At 35.3% G+C, this 25,073-nt stretch overlaps 1 protein-coding gene across 1 annotated transcript; it reads right to left on the bottom strand.

Moving 5' to 3' along the window:
- Positions 1 to 1,417: 1,417 nt before the first annotated feature.
- Positions 1,418 to 24,568, bottom strand: LOC149791756 (uncharacterized). The gene is made up of 5 exons (XM_089970258.1): positions 23,928 to 24,568; positions 15,939 to 16,051; positions 12,780 to 12,856; positions 7,539 to 7,686; positions 1,418 to 7,114 (listed from the first exon to the last, which is right to left on the bottom strand). The coding sequence occupies exons 1-5, from the start codon at positions 24,046 to 24,048 to the stop codon at positions 7,010 to 7,012; spliced, it is 564 nt and encodes a 187-aa protein (XP_089826384.1). The 5' UTR covers positions 24,049 to 24,568; the 3' UTR covers positions 1,418 to 7,009.
- Between the last annotated feature and the right edge of the window lie 505 nt (positions 24,569 to 25,073).

Genomic DNA, 25,073 nt, shown 5'->3' with positions numbered 1-25,073 from the left:
TACTGGACATCAGGTTAGCACTAGAATACTGGACATCAGGTTAACACTAGCATACTGGACATCAGGTTAGCACTAGTATACTGGAAATCAGGTTAGCACTAGCATACTGGACATCAGGTTAGCACTAGTGTACTGGACATCAGGTTAACACTAGTATACTGGATATCAAGGTTAACACTAGTATACTGGACATCAGGTTAACACTAGTATACTGGACATCAGGTTAGCACTAGTAATACTGGACATCAGGTTAACACCAGTATACTGAACATCAGGTTAGCACTAGAATACTGGACATCAGGTTAACACTAGCATACTGAACATGAGGTTAGCATTAGCATACTGGACGTCAGGTTAGCACTAGTGTACTGGATACTGGACATCATGTTAGCACTAGTATACTGGAAATCAGGTTAGCACTAGAATACTGGACATCCGGTTAGCACTAGTATACTGGACATCAGGTTAGCACTAGTATACTGGACATCAGGTTAGCACTAGTATACTGGACATCAGGTTAGCACTAGTATACTGGACATCAGGTTAACACTAGTATACTGGACATCAGGTTAACACTAGTATACTGGACATCAGGTTAGCACTAGTATACTGGACATCAGGTTAACACTAGTATACTGGACATCAGGTTAACACTAGTATACTGGACATCCGGTTAGCACTAGTATACTGGACATCAGGTTAGCACTAGTATACTGGACATCAGGTTAACACTAGTATACTGGACATCAGGTTAGCACTAGTATACTGGACATCAGGTTAACACTAGTATACTGGTCATCAGGTTAACACTAGTATACTGGACATAGGTTAGCACTAGTATACTGGACATCAGGCTAGCACTAGTTTCATTTAGGGGCAACTAGGCATCATAAGAAGAATTCAACAGAAAATCTCTCTTATGTTGATGCTGATCATCCATTCAGGAGGAGTAGCAATAGTAAGATTCCCATGATGTCTACTGAAAGATCCTACAAGTAGTTCAGGCAGTGTAGTGGTAACAAACTTGTGTAAATGAACAGATGAATTGTGCCCATCAATGTCAGATGACAGACTACATCCCATCCCATATGCTCTTCCAGTTCATGACCAGTACATCTAAAAATGACAGTGTCAGAAAAGAATCCCATTTCTTGAAATGTGCAAAACAGTCAAGACAAATATTCCTGGAAATTTAGTTTTAGGGATCATCTAATCTCTTTAAAAAAAAACTATCATGCTGACCGTATGATATACAGTACTTGTTTTATATACACATGTAAATTTAAGTTCAATCAATGAGTTGTGATGTATTAGCAAGGGCTTAATCTTCCCTTTGATTTGACAATGCCTGCCGAAAGATGGTAACAGACAGGAAAAATTCTACACTGTAAATATACTACAAACACAAAAGACATGATTACAATTAGCACTTTCATTTATTCCTTAAAATAAAGTAAATGCATATACTTGCTTATAAACTGAGTCAAACTACAGACAACAAAGATCCTGATCTGCCGTAGCATAACACATCATGGTCTATGCTGTTTGTTCTACTGATTACTCCTAACAAACTGCACAGACCTAGATCTGCAGGCACATTATGTGATGGCAGATCCGAGTCTCTAGTGTTTGCAGTTGGAGTTGTGAGTATATATTGTAGTTACAAAAATACAATAAGCGCAATTTCATGTACACAATAGACATAGTACCCAAAAGTTTAATTCAAGTGAGTTAGTGATTAAGCAGAAGAAATATCAACACAATATGACAATACACAAATATAATTGGCACAAAACAATGCGTCACTGGGACACAGATGATCCCCAACGATACGAGGCAGGTTAAAAAGGGGCCACAACTCTACAAAGATGATGAAAATCAAACATGAACTAGATCTTCTCAATGCAAAGCGCAATACCAAATATGTTTTCTGTCCTAAAATTAGAGAGTGGAAATGAATCTGCTATGGACCCAACGTGATATGATGGACAGAGAAAGAACTATATGCCTGCACAACAGATATGGCTAAATTCAGCATCAAAGTTGCACATATGTATAGGATTTCTCACTGACACATTCATAAAGTGTAATGCAGAAAAGCATGAAATTAGACCCGATAATTAAAACAAAAAAAAACTCTCTCCAGAATATTACCCTCTTCTGTTTTTCCTATTTCACCAGTACATCCTTATCTTGTGCCTGTATAAATGCATGCCCTAGTACTGCAGTTTTTCTTGCTTAAAAAAAAAAAAAAAAACAATGTTTAGTGATTCTAGTATTATGGCTAGATGTTTATTATTTTGTATGTGCAAGCATTATAATAGCGTTAACCTTGTCTTTCCAGCCACCAGTCCAGTTAAGTACTAAATCCAGGTCAGTGTCCCGCAATCATCAAAATAAAGACCAATAATTAATCTCTTACAACACATCTTATCTGCCCCACTATAAGTGGATTTTTTTAAAAATTGTCTTGATTATACAATGGAAATAACTTGCACATGACGAAGTCAAAACACAATGAAGTCAAAACTTAAGAAAACTACATCACTGCAACCTACATTTCCCTGGGTAGTGACACAATAATTCAAAGACAATAATGACAGTTCCATGTAGGTATCATCCATAAAGCTGGAGATAAGTGTAAATAAAATATATTAACTGTGTGATGGTTTAGAATGGAGTAAGGGAAATACTAAGTTCCATAAAAATGGCACGTCTACAGCTGAAGATGTGATAGTAGAACAAGACTGTTATAACTGAGTTAACCAATAAGCTATGAAGTCATTAATGTAACTATATTAGCATTTTCAGAAAATGATCTACCTCACATGGTTTTTCTCTTTAACTGTGCCAAACTGGATTCTGTCCCCAAAAAATTTAATCTAAACTTTCAAAATGATGAAAAAGATTTTTTTAAATGACCCGAAAATCAGATCATATCTACATACAAAATACAAAATATGCCCAAAAAATTTCAAGCACATTTCAAGACTTTGCAAAAAACTGAATGTCAAGATGATGTTGTTCGGTGACTTCAAGCTAAGCTTTTATATTCCACAACATCAAGGGGCCCCGAGTGGCCGAGTGGTCTAAAGCGCTCTCCATTACGGATCATTGCCACCTCACCTCTGTCTGCGTGGATTCGAGTCTTGGATTCAGCCAATGATGGTACATGGGAAAGCTTGCCAGTAGCTTCTCGTGGGTTGGTGGTTCTTTCCGGGTTTTCCCGGGTTCTTCCTCCACCATTAATACTGGCCGCCATGTATAGCCTATCATGTGCTGAAAAAATGGCATTAAACACAACAATAACAACAACAACATCTTCCAGCTATTGGGTCTTTTAGCTGGGAAACAAGGTGCCATTGCACATCTACTCAGTCCACTGAAGTACATTGTCAGGTAGAATGCCAAACTGATACATCAGGAACTGTTCTTCTAATTTATCGACAGCCTTTCCTGTAGCAAGATGCATCAAATGACAGGGACAACCTGTTATGTACACTGATGGAGACATTTTTCAAAATACAGAATGTGACACCTTTATGAATTCCAGTCTTCAGTGATGTATTATCAGCCGCAAACCCCATATAGTTCTGCCAACTTATATCATGTCCTGCCAACTTATATCATGTCTATTCAAAGTACTATCACGCAAATCAAAAATTGTTTGCTCTAGTGGAATCTACTGTTAATTTTGGTTGTTGTTGTTGTTGTAGGGTTTAACACCATTCTTCAGCACAAGATAGGCTATACATAGCGGCCAGTATAACTGGTGGAGGAAGAACTCTGGAAAACCCCAGGAATAACCACCAACCCACGAGAAGCTAATGGCAGGCCTGAGACTCAAACCCACGCAGACAGCGGTGAGATGGCAGTCATCCGGAATGGTGAGCACTTTAGACCACTCGGGGCCCCTGTTAATTCTAGTAATGAAAGAACAATCTGACTTTGCCTTTTTCATTGTCAAAGTCTCTAACACAAACCGAGTACAACTTTTGTTATAATCACTATTCTTATCTGTGGTATAACTAACAGCCCAATTTTCATGGCTTCTGAAATTTTAAGTGAAGTATCTTCAGCTAAATATCGAACAATATTCATCGATTTTGCTCTTGCACATGCATATTTTCTGCAATTTTGGAATCAGGAAACATCCATTTGAACAAAAAGCCAATGCATTCTACTGCTAGGGGTAGTCCATGTTCTATTTAGAACTCGGTAAATAACACATCTGCATTGTTAACCTTTGTGTCCACAACTGAGTTCTGCTGTAAAAATATGTTACCTTAGTACTGGAGTTGGTAAGACAAGCTAATTCAAGGCTTCTTTAATTTTCAAATGTTGTTCTACATCAAATATACCAACATGACCAATATTAAAATCCTTTCCACACAGCCTGTAATGGGCATGAAGTTACCCTAGAATGGAACACTGTATTGTGTAATTCATGTGTTCATCTTTGACTTGGTTTTTCATATTTTTCTAATCCATCTATGAAATTATTTTAAAAACGTTTCTGCTCTAGCACATGCATGGACTATAATAAATCTGATTTGACTTTTAGCACCAAATACCTTCTGTACCAAATATGAGATTAGAACAAAGAATCTGTGAACAAAGATTAAAAATTGAAAACCAGTCTGTTCTCTCCTAACTAAGCCATACAGCTGCTATAAATAGAATCTAGACCAAAAGTTTTAAAGTAGAAAGCAGTAGGTTTCTTGAAAAAAGGACAGTTGCTATAAATAGAACATAGTACTGTTAGTAAAGTATATGCAAGTCTATGTACAAGCGTACTCTTATGTCATAGTTATGCAGAAGCCGCCTTTTCTAGAATACAGTCTGTGGGAGAATGTTAATAAAAATGAGAAAACAAATTATCGATTGTTGGGGGAGGGGGATATACAGAAATAGTGTAATCCATATACATTTACACGAAAGGTGCAATTTAGTGGAAAATAGTGTAATGATTATGCCAAAAGCGCAGTGGGTGGCATATATGTATAAGGTACGCATATAAAAGTCCATACTGACAAACAGTGCAACACTAGACAGTAGAAATGTTTCTGCTTGTATTAATCATTTTGGGAGAAAAAAGTCATCAGAATGATACTGCAAAACTAGTCCATAGGGAATGCAACATGCCTTGGAGGGAGAGAGGATCTAAATAAAAAAGGTGAGTAAAAGTTGTAATATTACATCAACAGAACCTTGTTTCTAATATTATGTGTCCATCAATGAACACTTCTAAAATATATATGTTGGGCATCATCAGTTTCCCTTATTCCAAAACAAACAAATGGGTTCTCAATTGGTTAAACCCTACCCCATCCAATTTAAATGATTGTCTAACATATGCTTCGATCAGTTGCTTACTTGTTTGAATATTAGAATACTATAGAATCATTGTGCTTCCATCCAATTATTCACTAGTCAGCTTCAATATCTCTTCGAAACTCTATTCACCAAAATCTGCATTTTTTTTTTGCTCGTTTACCCTCTCAATCTGACCATATGTTTTTCTCTGTACGGGTTTGTCCCGTTTTCACTGTTCACCGTTCACCTATTACATCTTCTCATCAGTTTCAATTCGTCGTTTCTTTTCTAATATTTTATTCAAACGGAAGATATATTTAGAATGTAAAACACCATAAATACTTGCTTTATTTTCATACATGCCCCCCATGTTCTATTTCTGCACTTGAAAGGAGGTTTGTTTTATGTTTATTCAGATGAAGGAAATAAAAGACAAAGCTGTAGACACATGTTCATATTTGCTTACATAAATACCTACCTACATACATGATACATTACTGCATATTTTGTTACTATTTCTGCTTTTCAAATGCATGTCATTCAAAAAATAAAACTTCAAATATATTTACCAAAGAACAAAATTTAATGAAATGCATTAATATTATCTACGTGAAACAGCAAATGTGTGTGCATGCATGTGTGTGTGTGTGCATATGTTTATGTGTAAGGAGGCTATTTTATTGGTCTGACAAAAATGAATGTTACTGCACTGATGTGTAAGATCAGGTTTCCTTCCAATAACCTGCTTACATGCAATATATATCCATTCCAATTTCCCAACTGTACCTTTAGGACTCACAGTACTAATTCAGTTCCCATAGTAAACCTGTGCAAACACCATGATATTAAAAATTCAATAACTTTAAATTTTTGAATGCTCATGATCAAACCTATATTTATCAGTATAAATGAAACCTTGATGTCAGCTTCTGTGTTGAGGAAACGATATGAGCCATGGCAATTTCTGGACCTGCATGTGTTTGAAACGTGCTTTCAATTCCGCACCAAAGATTCAGGTGCTAATTTTAGTAATGAGTGTTCCAGACTCAAGGCTGTTAAAGGACTACAATTCCATCACTAAAACAATGTCTCTAATTTTTTTCACTTACAACTAGGATAAGCTCTCAAAAGATTCTTTTTCCTAAAACATAACTTACATTTTTAACCAATCCTGGTCAGCCAAATCCATATATACTCTATTTTATGTTCACCCATTTCCAGACTGGTTCCCATTTTTCCATATCATTAGTACCATGTGTCCTATAGAACCACACTAAGGGGCAGTAACTCCCAAATGGCATGGCAATTAACCTTACTGCCCCCAAATACTACTGCATAATTTGATACATTTCGATATTCACTGATATTTTCCTGTTAACAAAAATAGTAATAATGAAATATAATTAGTGTATGATGTGACCAGTTCTGATACGAAGGTCAAGAAACTTTACTGTTCTATTTTTAAGAGTGCAACACCACTATAACAAATCTTTGGTATAAATCGAATATTTTCAACAAGAAAAAATTCCAAATGATATATTCAGGAACTGTCAGTACAATAAGCATTATAATTAATGAGAAGATGGACAAGTGACTTAAAACAAATGTAATACAATTCATGGCAATATAAATGACCACAAAAAAATGGACGTTTCTGGAAGTTTGCGCTGAAAAAAGGTGCTGTTCAGCACATTCATTTCTTTGCTTGGGCAAAATTTAGAGCAGTACTGTTGATACAGTATCGCAGTCCAGTTGGTTTCGGGCCATCAGGAAAAACATGTCCTAGGTGAGAATCACACTGCAAAAGAAATTAAAAACATTAGAAAACATCATTTAAACAAGAGGCCTAATTGGAATTCAAACTGCTCACCTGGCTCACATTTGTCTAGTAGCCAAATGAATGAGAAGGTGGCCAGTAAATCCATGTCAATAGGATGCTTTATGTAGAAATTTCTTATAATGCTGTTGATTGCATATGTGATAAAAACAACTGAAACATTTTTTTTATAGTTTTGATATCTTCTTCAGCTGGATACCATGAACAATTTTGTACCATATTATTTCTAAAAACAATACAATACATACCATTGTACTCTGCAATTATAAGAAGGTACAACAATTTAATGTTCTGAGGCAGGGGTGTGACACTTTTTCTTCGATAAATTTTCAATCTGTCAATAGTTGAAAAGAATATATCCACAAAATTGGTGGAAATAACAAACCTTTCGACAAATAACCTCTGTCCGAGACATTCCATGGCTATTGTCTGCTCGAGTCAGAATGTTGTAATGTTTCTCATTTGCAATTTCTTCCTTCACAGCATCATAAAACGAAGGCCATCCACTTTCCGAGTTGTACTTGGTTTCTGAGCTTAAAAAATAATAATCCCATGGGTTTTTTAAAAAAATCATTACTATAATTATAATCAGTGCACATTTAACATCTTTTAATTACCAATACATGTTCCTATTAACAGTAATTATTGATTACAGTAATGCTTCAGTTTTAAAAAAATGCAAGTGACTCTCAATTTTACTTAGTACAAATTTTAACCAGTTATTGAAAAATATCATTCGCCAAAAGAGGAATGATTACATTTTATTATTTTATTTTTTAGCATTAGAAAGTTCTGAAACAGATGTGGTGGCCTTATCAGTGTTTGGATATTCTGATTTTGCTATGAACTGATTTCGTAAAGGCATTCTGCAAAACAATTTGGAAAATATATGAGAACAAATATTGTTTGCAATACTGTGTCATACAAACGCCAATAGCACATGATTTCAGTACATAACATACACTTAAGAGCAGACATGGGTACCTTCCTCCAGGTGCTGGACAGATAAGTAATTTTAAAAGCCACACCCTATGATGTAAATTAACAGATAAAACCAGGCCATGGGCTGGCTCTAGCCTCTGAGACATGCTTTGCTGACCTCTGCATTAGAGCATGGCAAGTAGTTTAATTCTTCTTGTGTAAATAAATGTCTCCTTTTATCAACTTTCATTACTACTCATAAGGCTATATTGTGTACAAAAAGCTAATTGCAAACATATTATGCAGTCACATGTAAAACATAGTTCACTGTAAACTAGTTTTGCTAGCTGTGACTAGTTCTTCTTATTAAGATATATGTAGCGATTAAGTTTCACGATTTAATTTATATTATCAGTCATTTCAGAGAAATGAATCCAAATGCAACAAGAGACTTAAGTGGACCAGGTATCACTCACCTGACTTACATAAGTAAAGAGATGACCAGTTTACAAAGGTATCTTGCAGAGTATTGTGTGTGTGTGTGTGTGTGTGTGTGTGTGATTTGGATTTTTAACATAGCTTTCTTTAACAATTTTTCAGTCATATCACTATGATGTCTGCAGTGTGGCAGTTTATAGTGATGTCTAGCACTAGGGCATCATGCCTCAGACATGTAGCATCATGTCCCACCCAGTAACATTATCCTGACACCTGGCCGACCAGTCCTAACACTAACATCTTAATGCTGAGTGCCAAGCAAGGCAGCTGTTAGTAACATTTTTGCAAGTCTTTGGTATGACTCAGCTGGGGATCAAACCCACAACCTCCCGCATCCGAGGCAGACGCTCTAACCACTAGGCCATCAGAGCGGTGCAGAGTATTGTAAAAACACAAACCAATTAAGTATGTAACTATCTGGCAAATTTTATATCAGGTCAATTTTACCTATTTTACTTGATAAAACATCCTTTTACTGACAGAGGTGTATTTTCTTGCTCGTACTCAGAGTCATTTAGGATCTTGGAGATATGGAATGAACCCACTGACAGAGTTTTAACCAATTAGATGAGAAATAAATTCTCTAAAATGGTAACAAGTTCAGCCAATTTAATTACTAGGCATCTCACTCGTATACACCAATCTCACTCATATACACCAATCTCACTCAGACACAGATCTCACTTTTTAAAAACTGATTTTTTCCAACCATGCTTTCTATGACAGTCAAGGTGAGCTTCATTGTTTTCATGGGTGAATGTGCCTCTTATTTGAGAAAAATTCATTTGTACATGCAGACTATAAAAATCCTACCCTCTGCAGTCTCCCTGTTTACATCAAGTAGTACCTCTGCAGCAACAGCGATAAAATGAAAATTGGTTTAGGTTCAAGCCTACTAAACACACATAGGCATTTTCTGAAGAAACAAATCTAATGTTCGTTAGTAATTATTTTCTTCCAATCAGTGACCTTCATTCTTTTAAATATGGTATTTTATGTACCACATAACAGACTAGTCCCATTTCTCTTAAAATAATGAGCAGCATCTGGTCAGCAAGCTCAGCCAATCACATGCAAGGTCATCTCATTTATTAGTGTGGGATGTGTATTATTGAACTTGCACAAGATTTTGAACATAGAAGCCTACATTTCAAGTTTGATCAAAATCACAAAACGGCTTCAAGAGCTGTAACAACCTCAGCAAAAAAATGCAAGATCACATCATAACTATATGATGATTTTGCTCATTACTGAAATTGTACAAGATTTTTATATCAAAAGCATATATTTCAAGTTTCATCAAAATCAACTTTACGGCTTAAAAGTGGCAGAAAACCTCAGCCAATCAGATGCAAGATCACCTCAGCAATGTATACGAATTTTGTTCATTACTGAACTTGAATGAGATTTTAATGATATAAACATAATTTCCAAATTTTATCACAACTGGAACAGAAATGTGGCCTACATTGTTGTAACAAACTTAACCAATCCGGTGCAAAATCACCTCTTTATTAGGTTGTTGTTGTTGTAGAGTTTAACACCATTTTTCAGCACAAGATAGGTTATACATGGTGATCAGTATAACTGGTGGAGGAAGAACCCTGGAAAATCCTGGGAAGAACCACTGACCCATGAGAAGCTACTGGCAGGCTTTCTCACGTACCCATGTTAGCCAAGCCTGAGACTCGAACCCATGCAGATGGCAGTGATCTGTAACGGTGAGCGCTTCAGACCACTCAGCCACTCTTTATTAGGTAGGAATATTGCTCATATATAAATTCTGCAATTTTGATGACATAAACATTCTTCGAAATTTTATCAAAATCAGATCAGAAATATGTTCTCTAGAATGGTAACAAGCCACTGTTGATAGACGGATAATGGATAACGCATGATGTACATCTGACAAATGGCTATAACATAAATAAATAACTTAAAGTTAGTTTCAAAGATAAAGGCATAATTAATATTTAAAGCTGCATGCACAAAATCAAAGTCATTTTAAAACTTAAGTTTACAAAGCTTTAATCTGTGGTCTACAGAGTCACATGTCTATGGCAAAACTTAAAATTACAATTCACAGGTTTCTGGGGGGGTGTTGTTTTATTTAGGTCATGGATTTCTTTACTCTTGGTACTGAAATTTGGAAGTGTTTCAGGAGAAAAAGCATACTTGGGTATTTTTAATAACTAAAGACTAGAAATAAAAATATACAAATTCCCACTAATGTGTATAGACAATGGCACTTAATGTATCAAATGCCATAATATAATGAACAATACAAGTAATTAACATATATATTAACATCTTCACTAGCCAAGGTTCCTGTAACTCAATCTACACCTTGGCATATTGAGCAGATATTTCTGAGCTTCAGGTCTGTGAATTTCATTGGATGCAGTGGCAAGCCATTGCATCCAATCAAAATTAAATTGTTTAGATATGAACACTGTTCCTAAGTAACTGAGCCAATAGATTGATATATAAGCACTTTTCCAGTGTGTTTGCACAAATACCTTTCACTCAAATAGACCTGTAATGGTACAAAGTCATACTTTCAATGTTAAACTTACAAAGGATCCTTTTTAGGTCAATTGCCACCACTATTTTTGGTCGTTGTACGATGCACCATGCTATTGGTTAGTTGGCATTACATACTAAGGGAGGCAACACATGAAATCCAATAGATGTTGCTAGGACAAAGCAGTGATATAGCTGTTAGGTCCACCAAAGTGTAGATAGGGTTATCGGAATCTTGGCTATCAAAGATGATATATTTCAGGAACTTTAACATTACAATATTTGCAACTGTCAAACTCTATTTCACCAAACACATCAAACTTGTTTCCAAATATTTAAGAATTTAAAATGTGGTAATGTTTTAGAATAATTCTCTCCAAATAAATTTATTAACTCAGGCATGCTCTTTACAAAAAAGTAGCTATTACTGAAACAAAATATTAGAAAAAAAAATACAATTACTAGCAAACAAACATCCAGAACTGTGTAAAGAATGTCTGATCCATAGTTACGACATTGTGCATTGTTTATGCTAGCCTGCAATTGTACAGTTTCTCAAACAATATTTCTATATTTACTTTTCTGTTTTAACTACAAAAAATTCATTTTAAACCCCAAGGTGTATTAAATTGCTTATTTAATAAACTGTTGTACTGAAATATATAGATCTTGTATACTGAAAATCTTCATAGATTTTACTAGGGGAAGAATTCTCTAGCCCACAAATATGTGACCATCATTAGTCAATAGCATATATAACTTTTTTATTTGCTTTAATTGAGACAGAGGACAGGTATTTCAAAAGCAAACTTTTTTGAACTGCACTGGATTTGAGAACACTTTCTAACTGCACTGAATTTTATTAATATTCACAGACCTTTCTTGCCAATGTATGTGAGAAAGCATGCCAGTGGTTTTCCATGGGTTGGTAGTTCTTACCGGAGTTTTCCCAGGCTCTTCCTCATCATCCAGCAAATATATTGGCCACCAAGTATAGCGGTATTATGCAACGAAAAATGGCATTAAACCCACAGAAACAGTAGTAGATCTTGCTCAAAATAAAACTTGATGAACATCTTTATGATTATAAGTCCATTTACCACATTTACTCAAAATTAGATAAAACAATTGTGTCCAAAGATGTAACAAATGTGCCGATTCCACTCATTATCGAAGCAATGCAAGATCTTGATCCTGTAACCTATGATCCGAGTTTTATCAAAATCTGATTAGAAATATCGCCACCAGTGACAAGCTCAGCCCATCAGATGTAGGCTTTTATTCACATGCATTATTGAACTCATATAAATCCACATTCTAAGTTTGATAAAAACTGGATCAGAATATGGCTTCCAAAAAGCAACAAACTCAACCAATCAGATGCAAGAAAACCAAAATAATATTTGTTAATTCTTTTGAGTTACTGAATGTCTCTGAGATCTTGATGATATAAGAAAATATTCCAAGTTTGATCAAACCTCATTAATATATATGGCTCTCGATGATTATTTACCTTGTTTGAGATTTTAACAATATAAGCGCATCTTCCGATGTTGATTATAATCGGATTAAAAATATGTGCTCAGAACGGTAACAAGCACATGCTGATGGACTAATGACAGCTGAGAGATACGTGGCCATACCATAAGCTCTATCATGGCCAGATGAGCTTAAAATGACTAACCTGAAGAGTCTGGTCCCACAGCAGACACAGGTGTATATCCCGTTCTCAAAATTATTCACATATTTGCCACTGTAGGGCTGATAAAAGAAACAACAAAAAATATTAGGAAAATCAGTCAAAAGAGAACATTTATACAATTACTACACAGTTCAAGATTATTAAACATTTTAAAGATCCTCCCACTTTTACAACTATGAGCATGCTTTCAAAAATCAAATTTGAACAAAATAACAAGTAACAATTTTTTTCATGAAAACGTTCTTCTAAAAGAAGGGGTGTTGTGCTAGGATTGCAAAATGGTGCAACATTTCTCATGATGCATAATATATTTAAGAAACAAATCAAATGACCCAGATAAACAATGGTTTTGTGAGACCATGGGGGTCAACAGAGCACACAAATGAACCCTAGACCCGATAAACCCAACAACCAACACTTAATGGGTACCCATACATACATGCTTGTAAGTCAAGACCAACTGCAGACATTTAGATCCTGATCTGCCATTGCATAATGTGTCAGCAGATCAGGGTCTATGCTATTGTTCTAATGATTACATCGAAGTTTGTTAGAAAATAAATAAAGCACACCTTTACTTGCTAATTATTAAGTCCAACTGCAAACTGCATAGACCAGATCTGCCAGTGTATTATGTGACAGCAGATCTGGGTCTATGCTATTTATTCTAATGATTTCTCCCAATAAACTGCATAGACCAGATCTGATAATGTAATATGTGACAGCAGATCTGGGACTGTGCAGTTTGCAGGTGGACTTAATAATTAGCAAGTACACAAGGTGTGCTTTTTTTATTTTCGAATAAACTTCCATACTAATTTTGTTACATCTGGCAAAATAACTTCAAATGAAGTGTACATGATTTTATAAGTCCATAACCACTCTTCGCTAGCTAACATTTTCCCCACAGGAACCCCAGCAACTCCATTCAAATTTAGCAATCAGCATTGTTCAGTTTGTGCATATGTAGTTGTAAAGGCAACAATATAAACAAGGCTTTCCATCAAAAATCAAGCAGTCCTGGTATTGTAATATGGCTAATCATTGCTGAGTTAAATAGTAAATTACAGACATGCAGGAGTCTAGATTTAACAGAACATGTGAGAGACAGGTATAGAATGTGATGGGAACTATGTCTTTCCATGATCAACTTCAACGAATTTCTTTCTGGTTAAATCAGTTCATCTCTTAGGAGATTATCGAAAGAGTCCATTCACTTAATTATTTGAATACAGCAACCATTCTCACTAGAAATGCATGGAATTTAGAAATTATAGTTCGGTGGAATTCCATGGATTTGTTTTCTCTTTCTCTGTCGTAGAAAACAAAGGAAATCAGAAGCATAGTGATGCAGTACATTTTAATGTTCATGATTTATTTCCCCTTCAGAACACAACAAATTAAAATGTCTGCAAAATATCATTAAGTGGACAGAACACGGGATTTTGAACATAGTCCATGAATCAAAACAAACTGATACAGTTTCATTTTGATTGACCTTAGACACACAACTCCTTTTGTATGACCTTGGACACACAACTCCTTTTGTATGACCTTGGACACACAACTCATTTTGTATGACTTAGGACACACTTTCCTTGTCACGAGGTTTGAGTGAGACCATGATGTACATGCCCTTAAATTGTGTAGAAATGGCAAACAAGATTAATATGGCATCAAACTGGTGCCAATACTCCGGTGAATACATTATTTGATTATAGTGATTTAATAGTTACACACTTTTGGAAGTATCTTAGAAATCAAGTCCATCACTCCACAGTACAAGTTTCTGAGAAACTGAGCCAAATGCATGGTTAATGCATATCAAGTAAAATATCAGCAACCTCTAGAAAAATATCAGTATTTAGACGTATGAATAAGTTGTGAGTGAAGAGTGTGTACAAGTCTAGCCATATAAGTCATGACTGAAGAGTATGCATGCGTAGTAGTCATATAAGTTATAACTGAAACATGTGTACCAGTGTAGTGATATAACTTGACTGAAGAGTGTACATGAGTGTAGTTAAACAAGTTATGACTGAAAAGTATGTACATCTGTCAAGTCATAAAGGAATACATTAAAAGTCAAGATATGCATAAAAACACAAGTTGCGACTGAAGCAAGCGTAGTGTGATACAGCAATTTAGTATTGATTAAATGTTAAGTTATAAAACTGAGAAGGTAACAAGAATCCTTGTGAGTTAATGTGTTTACAAGATATGTGAAATTGCTGTACAAAATTCTTTGTCATGGCCTTTTGACCTTGAACTAACATCATGAACAAAAATCACTATACATGTACCTGGCTCAGACAATTTTAAAACATATACCCATATGTGAAGATTTACCTAATCTATATTTAATTTTTAAAAATTGGTTGGGGGAGTTATTTTAGTGGCATCATTAAAGATATTTTAATATATCTACAAACTTATAGATATCAATTTATGCTTGTCCGACTTATCATCCACCAATCTGGTTTGGTTGTTTAAGCTATTTTGGTTTCTTTTGCTGTTTTCATTTATTAAACACTTTTTTCTTGATTACTGACAAGGTTTAATCATTGTTCTGATGGATTCTGTACACTCTATATGCCAGTATATAAATATAAGTTCTAAGTCTAACTGCAAACTGCGCAGGCACAATTCTGCTGTCAGATAATGTGCCAGCATATCTTGGTCTATGCAGCCTGTCAATCAAACAAACGTAGAGCTTGATATATGTTATAAAGAGATCCCCAATGGCAGTGGGGAGGTGGGCTACCATCGTCCCTAAATGACTTTTATCAATGGACCAGGAAATTTAGATCACAGCAACCTAATTTTCTCAAAAATGTAGTACCTTACAATGCACATCTAAAACACTTGTGTGGCTCTACATCTAATCATGTCTGAGATAATGTCCTAAATGCAAACCTTAAACAAATTTGATGTTAGACAGACAGACAGACAGGTATCAACCCATAAACCAAAATAGCTTTACATCTGCCAAAAAATGTAACATATTTCCTCAAAGCATTAAACCATATTTTATCCCAATGATCAATCAATATCAAGGTGCAGCAATAATAATAATAATAATAATAAACATTTAAACTAAGTTTCCATGGTACAGGCAATAAAAGCAGACTGGATACATACTGGTTCTGTGCACTTTTCTCTGCAGACTGAATATTGTTCTGGTGTTAACCTTTTGGCCCATTCTTCATTTGTCAAACTACGTACATCAGAGTGAGACTGGGGAGTTGTGTAAGCTGAAATTAAATACATGTGTGAGTGTGTGTGTGTGTGTGTATATATATATATATATATATATATATATATATATATATATATATATATATATATATATGTATATATATATATACACACATACACACACACACAGACATATTTCATATATAAAAGCTGCATTCCAAAAATAATATACATTTATACTTGTAAAGCAGTACAGACTAAAAGCTCTAAATCAAGCAAGTTCAAACATTTAAAAAATATTTTAAATATGGAAAAACATAACCAGGTCTTCTAAGTAAGCACACAATGTACATACTAGTTTCATTAAAGGTGTTTGCTTATTAACATCACTAAATGAATATTTAAATAGTCAAATAAAAATACTTTCTTGATGAATATACTGATCTAAACTGGAATTCAAATATTCATGTTATTATTAATATGTGACTGTGAACATGGGGAAAAAAAGAGATAATGGAGACTGTCAAAACACAAATGAAACTGTCAGTGAAAAGCAGTGATAGCCACACTGACATAATAATGCCATTGTCAGCATTAACATCTTTATGTCATATGGGAACACAATTCAAAGCATTCCCACACAGGCTGCATCATTTGTCCATGGCTGTTGTAGGGTTCCAGATTTGTGGAAGGACATTAAGTTAGCACCATTTTCATTTAGGACCAACAAACATGAAGCTTAGTTGTCTAAATAACTGTCCATGTAATCAATGGTCATAAAATTTTATGAAGAGATAAAAATTTAAGTCAAGCAGACAAGTACACACTTGAAATACGTTTTGTGAAAGTATATGTAGGATCAAGTCTATACAAGCATACATGTTTCACCAATGTTTGTTTTACATTTTCAGCCATCTGTTTATAAAAACAAAAAATTGGTTCATTTTTATTCTTCAAATTATCCAATATACATGTACATGCAAAATATTAAGGTTTCTTATGTTTAATATCTTATACCAGTCCTATTAAAATGGCACAGTGCAACAAAACTAAAAAAAAGGACAAAATTCTGCCTCAATATGACACCCATACCATTCACCCTAAAAATATCCATGTTATAATCAGCTGCTACAATTACATGCATCCATCCATAAATAAGATCAATTTTTTAATATGTATAAATACTTTCCTTTAATTAAAACAAATAAATCAAAATTAATGTCATAATATACGACGTATCTACATTTACTGCTGTTCCTAAAATGTGCATAGATCTGGGTCCATGCAATTTGTTTGGAGTAATCAGCAGAACAAGCAACTTAGTCCCTGATCTGCAGGTGCATTATGCAATGACATATTGGTGTCTATGTTGTTTGCAGTTGGATTAGCCAGACTAGTCTATATGGTATAATATTCGGTGTGCCTAATATGACTGAGAAACCTTGGTAATTCATATTCTTAACAAACTTAAAAAAGCTTTAGTTAAAATACAAGAATGGGTTTTAATCTGTTCCTAATTTAACCAGGGCTGATCTTTTTTTCATCCACTTGTCCAGGACAAGTAGTTTCAAAAGTCTTATTTGTCCCATCTTCCCTTTTCACTTGTCTCAAAACTTCACTCCCTTACCTTCATTCAACAAGATGTTCTTTTAATCAATAATAACATAAGAAATAATATACAACACAGTGATTTCTTCAAAGGGCATAATTTTTCAGTTTTTCATTGTCCAGGTTTTCTTGCCTCAATATGGAATCAATACTTCTATCAGCAAGACTGGAAATGAATTTACTAAAATCCAGACTTTCCCTAACTATTATACTCAATATTTGATGAAATGACAGAACAAAGCCCCAAGTGTTTTCTTGTAATGAACACCAAATTCAACAACGTACTTCTGGAGTGTACCAGGCCAAGAATTTAACACAGAGGACTAGTAGACAGAGAATTTTACTAGTCCTGTTGAATCTAAACTAGTCCTACCCACAAAACAATCTCAGAGTCATAACTAGATCAACAGCACTTTTGCTTCTTAAATATCACAATGATTCTAAATTGAGAAGAATCTTGCTTTAGAAAACCACCAAGGTCACTTTAAAATATTTGCTACAAACCCACAAGAAACATTTTCCAGATACATGCTGTCAGAAATGATGACCAAGCATTTTGAGAGCCTCGTCATCCAGCGAAAACAAATAATAAGAAAAACAGACAAAAACCTCATTCAATATGGTCATTATGTATTATAACTTCTGATAGATGATTTAGGGCAGTAACCACTATGCTAGAGTGAAAGCGAGGTGTGAAGAGCCATCATTATATTTTTATACAACAACATTAGTAAGGGTTTATTTTGTTAGAATTCTGCTACTATTGTACCTTGGATGTTATGAACGTATAGATTGCGAGACATGGGTAGTCATGTGACTAGCAATGCAGATGGAGAGTACCATGTAAAATTTTGTCAACGTTGTAGTTTTTTTCATCAAGAAATTAAAAATGTTATACTGGCAATTTCTGAGACGATAAAATGTCTTTCTGTTAATTTCATGCAGGATTTAAGTTTACTGAGTCCAGTAGAAAGTGGCAAACCTATGTTGACACCATGTGATTTCTGAAAATTCCTGGCTTTCATTGGTAAAGCACTCTAACTCACAACCCAAAATAAATGTCTAAATATCTACAATGGGAGGATAAAGGTAAGAGGAAACCCTGACTCACAGCTCTTGGCATGCAACTTTACCTTATGGATCCAACAAAACTTGTCAAGATTCATACTGCCTCATTTTGAAATACAAGTCAAACCCTAACTGTTCTAACTCTTGAGGGGCAGCTGAATCTCAGAGAATTAGGTAATTAGCTCAGAAAGGACTTGGACATCACCTGATCATTTAGGCTTCTGAAAATTACCTAGGTCAGCATTAAAAAACCGTGATGACTGGTAACATCTGAAACTTTCCTAGCCTTCGGACCATGATAATGGAAACTACTAAAGTCCAACAGGAGACTTACTTGTCTCTAACAAACTAACTATGTGCTATTAATTTTGAGACCTGATGCACACAACATCTCCATATCAGAAAATGGTTTTTTGTAACTAGCTATGGTGTATGTTGTATTCTCATTTTGTCTTAAAATGGCCATTCCGGTGCAGTCTAAGCAACTTCAACTTCAGAGATTTTCTGCATATTCTGGCGTGTGTGTGTGTGTGTGTGTCTTTGTATGTGAGTGTGTGTGTGTGTGATTTGGATTTTTAATGAAGCTTTAAGAAATTTTCAGTCACTTTCCTACGATGTCTGCAGTGTGACAGGTTATATTGATGTCTAGCACTGGGGCATCATGCCACAGATATGTAGTATCATGTCCCACCCAAACATAATATTCTGACACCAGGCCAACCAGTCCCAACACTAACCTCTTAATGCTAAGCGCCAAGTGGGGCAGCTGCTAGTACCATTTTTTAAATCTTTGATATGACTCGGCCCGGATTTGAACCTCGGACATCCTGCATCTGAGGCAAATGCTCTAACCACTAGGCCAATGGAGCTGTAACTGATTAGTGTCATGCGTATACTGTGCTGCAACAACCCTGTAATTTCTAGAACCAAAATTAAAAGACTTAGTTTAAGTTCAATCCTGAAATTGTCATTTCCAATGACAAATACAAATGACTGAATTTACAACCTGTGCCAATCTGGAATTATCATCTGTAATAGCTGCAAAATAGTTTCTTCCAGTGTCAATAAATTCAAACCATGGATAATTATCGACCAAATGTGACTGACAATTTCTCAGTCTCTTTGTTGTGTCATATTTTGCACTTGTACACATTATAATTGTCTGATGAAAATGTAAATATTGCTGCTACATGAATGTAACTGTTTTAATCCCAGTAACACCCTGACATTATTGGTATCTGACAGAATTGTTGATATTTAGATGAATTCTGTTTTAATCCCAGTAACACCCTGACATTATTGGTATCTGACAGAATTGTTGATATTCAGATGAATTCTGTTTTAATCCCAGTAACACCCTGACATTATTGGTATCTGACAGAATTGTTGATATTTAGATGAATTCTGTAAGGACAACTGATTTATCTAAGTTTGATCACCCTCCAAGAAATTAAGAATGTCTCATTGCTGTCAGCAAGCCAGGCCATTCCACTTAATCAGGCATTCATGATGCTGTACAGTACTTTCCGAATGGAAAATTGTTTTGAATTGGAAAAGTCAAAACACAACTGTCTTGTGTTAAAACAAGATTTTTTAATCAGTCCTCGGCACTCTATGAAATTAGCAGTTATCAATTTCTTTGTCAGAAAATCTGTGTGTGATATGGATTTTTAACGTAGCTTTAACAATGTTTCAGTCATATCGCTAAGATGTCTGCAGTGTGACAGTTTATAGTGATGCCTAGCACTGGGGCATCATGCTGCAGACATGTAGCATGATGTCCCACCCAGTCACATTATCCTGACACCTGGCCGACCAGTCCTAACACTAACCTCTTATTGCTGAGCGCCAAGCAAGGCAGCTGTTGGTACCATTTTTGTAAGTCTTTGGTATGACTCGGTCGGGGATGGAACCCACGACCTCCCGCATCCGAGGCAGACGCTCTAACCACTAGGCCACCAGAGTGGTTAGAAAATCCATGAATATTTTTTTTTTAATTTGCTTGCTGAGAATTTCCCTGACTTTGTAAGTGATTTTTTAAATACCCAAACTTTTCCAGAATTCCAGGACCCACAGGAACCCAAATCACATTAGAAAGGAAAGACTAATGATATTAAAATGTGAGTTGTGTGCTTTTATTGGCTATACCAAAAAAATATCAATTATTTTTTATATGTAGTGCTTCTATGCAAAGTGCTTTACAATAGTTAGCTAACAGTACATCAACAATGCGAAAGATCACCGTGACCCTCAGTAATGTTCAAGTGGTCAGCAAAGAAAACGGTTGAGAACCACTGCTCTGCGGATAAAATTAACCAAAACCTTAAGTTATGCTGTCAGCTTAAATTTACTTTTTCATGACCATAACAGAAATGAAAGCAGACAGTAATCACTAACATACATGTCATCACCATCAAGTGAAAAAGAAATATTTTTTTTGTACCTACCAGGTGAGTTTACCTGCATTGGATGGATTATGAGCAGAATGAGAGAAAAGGCAATGATCTACTGAGGAGAAGCTTCATTAAATATACCTGTAATATGGTAACTGGAAACATTAAATGTACCAGTAATACGGTAACTGGAAACATTAAATATACCAGTAATATGGTAACTGGAAACATTAAATATACCTGTAATATGGTAAATGGAAACATTAAATATACCAGTAATATGGTAACTGGAAACATTAAATATACTAGTAATGTGGTAACTGGAAACATTAAATATACCAGTAATATGGTAACTGGAAACTTAAAATTTGTTAGGGCAAGATCACGTTAAAGAAAATTATATTTATCTAATATGGTCTAAAAGCATTTATTTTACTGTCAGGACATTGTATGCTGTCTGTTTTAACGATTCTTTGGTCATTTGTCATCCAAAATGGTATTCTGCACCCACAGATAACCTCATTTTCAGTTGAACGACAAAGGGGTACTATTCCATTCAGTACCAGACTGACAATTTCAGTGCCCTGGATGAGACTATTTACTGGAACAAGACAGAACAAACAAAAATGCCAGAACAAAAAACAGATAATATAGGAACAAAGGTTAAAAAAAGCAACAAATTATACTTCTGTAACTAGTAATACTTTTGATTACATTAATTTCAGTTAATATTATACTGACATTGGTTATTTACTCTTTTTTTATAATTTATGTAAGAGGGGAACAACTGAAAATACCAGAACAAAACTAGATAATACCAGAAGAAATTAAATGTATATATCAGGATATGTTTCTTATGAAAAAGTTGAACTCTGTAAGCAAGATATCTGCATGAATCAAGCTTCAGCAAGCAGCGGCTAGAAGTAGGATGGTACAAAATGGCATATTATATTTTCAACAGTACTGATGCATTATTATTGTCTTATAACATAATCAGATTCGTATTTTAATGCTCAGAATGTCATCATTTAAAACCACACAAATTAATATTTAAGAATTGTACATACATCACAGAAAGTGATAAAATATGAAGTAATAAAAGTTGCTAGGCTATTAATGGCTTCATACGGAAACTGGATTTTAAGCTGAGATTTAGCAATTATTTTTCTATTCTTATTTCTTCATCATTGTCAGTGCACTGCAGTATGTAAATTGTCAATCCATACATTCAATAAGTTGGATAGAGCAATGCATACAGAGGACCAACTACCTGGTTTTGAACAGTCTACAGTCTTTTTTCAACTCAGGTAAATTAAGCAACAGGTGTACTGTCTGTTGTAAATGCATTAGTCTATGTGTTTTGCCATTATCTTTCATTTAAAAATGAATCATTGAATTTGTTAAATAAATAAAATGAGTTCTTTTCGCACTTATTTATTCTTTTCACAAGCCAGTTTACATACCACACTATGTACGGACTGGTAAAATGACCAAAATGTCATGTAAATTCATGTTTTGTAAATATATTAATCAGTGTGCTATGTCATTATTTATTATTTAAAAAAGAAGAACTATTGAATTTGAAAAATATTTAAGAAACAGAGTTCTTTTTGCATGTTACTCCTCTTTTTGCACTTTGGTACCACCCCTTTTCATGTTCATTATTTGTTTTCACTGCTTTGGATATCAGGAAATGTCTGTGGCTGTCCATTGCTATATATATGACATGTTTTGGTTCAATCTCTAAAAAGGACCACTTGCTTGAAACTGTTAAAGTTTTAATTTACCCCGTTTCATTTAGAAATTAATGCTCAATCAACATATAAGTTTATAAAATTTAATTTTCCATGAAGACAAAAAATCTCATGGACCTGTGGACAGTTTTATTGTACATTTATTCCTGTTTTAAATAATCAAAACATCTCACTGAAGATTAGTTATAATTAACATGTCCTAAAACAATCAAATAGCAGTATTTTTTATTATTTATCTATTTTCTGTTCCTGTATTTTCGCTTTTGTTCCTTAATTTTCAGTTATGTTCCGTGTTGTTTCCGTAAATAGTTGGACCACTGCCCCCCCCCCCCCCCGTATCGTTGCTTACAATTGACATGTCATACATTAGACAAACAAGTTGTTCTAACAAAAAAAAAAGGGGGGGGTGGGGTGGAGAACAACTTGTTGGTCTAGTCATACATGTACTACATAATTACAAGTTATTACATAGTACATGTATGACAGGTCAATTGTAAGCAACCATACGAGCCCTGGTGCTGCCCCCGGCTCATTCCAGTCGCCGCATATAGAGGCAGATTCTGTTTAACGACAGCGTGGGAAAATGGTCTGGCATTCCTTAAAGGTGTGGTAAATGGTCAAACTTTGTAAAGGTATAAGAAGTCAAATGATTGAGCTAAACATCAGTAACAGATATATTTTTATAGTACAGTTTGAAAGATCAGTGATATTCTTAACTAGGTCACACGACAAGGGAGAAAAGTGTCCACGTAATATTTTAGCACATTTACAGGTAAATTGTAAACAACCATACAAGGACCTATGGATACATGTCATAGTGAACCTGCGACAAAATACCGTACTGTACTGTATAGTCCAACATTTAGACGCTAGGGAAAACGTGCGTGTTGATAAACAATTTTCAATGATGAATAAATTATACATACAAAACTTTAGGGCTTTATATAGCAATTTTAATAGTTTACCGCATTATTGCCATGCAGACGTTAAAATTCACGATTAGGACACGAACCGCGGCTGGTAGGGACTAGGACCACACCAATAACAAATAAACAAATGCCTTCCGCTGTGCTAGCAAAACTAGACCACTGTAGCCAAATAACTCTTACCTCTTGCACAAGAAACAGTGAAACCCGCACTTCTTTGTACAAACACGCATCTTGCAACACCTCGACTCCTTCTAGAAACGGCTAAGCAAGCGCGTATGAGCGGATGGATTAAATGCGACATATTGTAGAGAAAATTAGTTGTAGTGTTGAAATCAGCTGACGTCTTTCCTTATCGTTAGTTCAAGGTCATGGACATTCCCACAGCTTGACGGAAATTTTCAATATACACTTTTGATCTACACGACTGCAGTCAAAATTGTACACAGATGCAACGAGTTCTCGCAATGCACCTTTGCTGATTAACTGAAACGAGTATGTTTAAAGCCGCAACTTCATATCGTTGTGACCAATGGGAAACCGAAACAAAGCCATCCAGACTGGCCACGTGTACCAGTCCTCAGGGTATCGCGTCGTCGCTTACTATTTGTCTATATACATAAGGCATGTATATATAATGATACAAAGTTAAGACACTACCCTCATTTCCCACAGGGGTTCGTTACAACGAAACTTTGGAGTATCCGTCCTTGGATCAAGGGATAGGAGGTTATAACCTGTAACTGTTCCGATACTCCAAATTTTCTTTGTAACGAACCCCTGTGCGCACGTAAGGTTTCCGTCTCCAACAGTGAAGCAAAACTCCTACCGAATTCGACCGATTGACGAAAATAAAATACTGCAGTGCTTGCCATTTGTATGCGTGTGTGTGTTTTGGGGGTTTTAACGTAGCTTTAACGTTAAAACAGTCGTATCGCTTAATTGTCTGCAGTGTGGCAGTTTATAGTGATGTCTAGCACAGAGGCAACATGCAGCAGACATGTAGCATAATGTCCCACCCAGTCACATTATCCTGACACCAGGACGACCAGTCCTAACACTAACATCTTAATGCTGAGCGCCAAGCGAGACAACTGTTAGTACCATTTGTATAAGTCTTTGGTATGACTCGGCTGGGGATCCAACCCACGATCTCCCGCATCATAGGCGGACGCTCTAACCACTAGGCCACTGGAGCGGTCGTTTACCATTTGTAAAGAGGCAATTGTCACCAGAATATTCTGTTCAAAATGATATTAACTTTGACACACGGGATACCACTCCTGTGTTTTTCATGTCTCGCGATATGTGGGCCTATTCTGAAAAGAT

The sequence above is a fragment of the Sinohyriopsis cumingii genome, chromosome 9, assembly GCF_028554795.1.
Source record: "Sinohyriopsis cumingii isolate HCF-2022 chromosome 9, ASM2855479v2, whole genome shotgun sequence".
Lineage (NCBI taxonomy): Eukaryota > Metazoa > Mollusca > Bivalvia > Unionida > Unionidae > Sinohyriopsis > Sinohyriopsis cumingii.
Note: the sequence above shows the minus strand (reverse complement) of the source record. Positions and strands in the feature narration are given on the sequence as shown.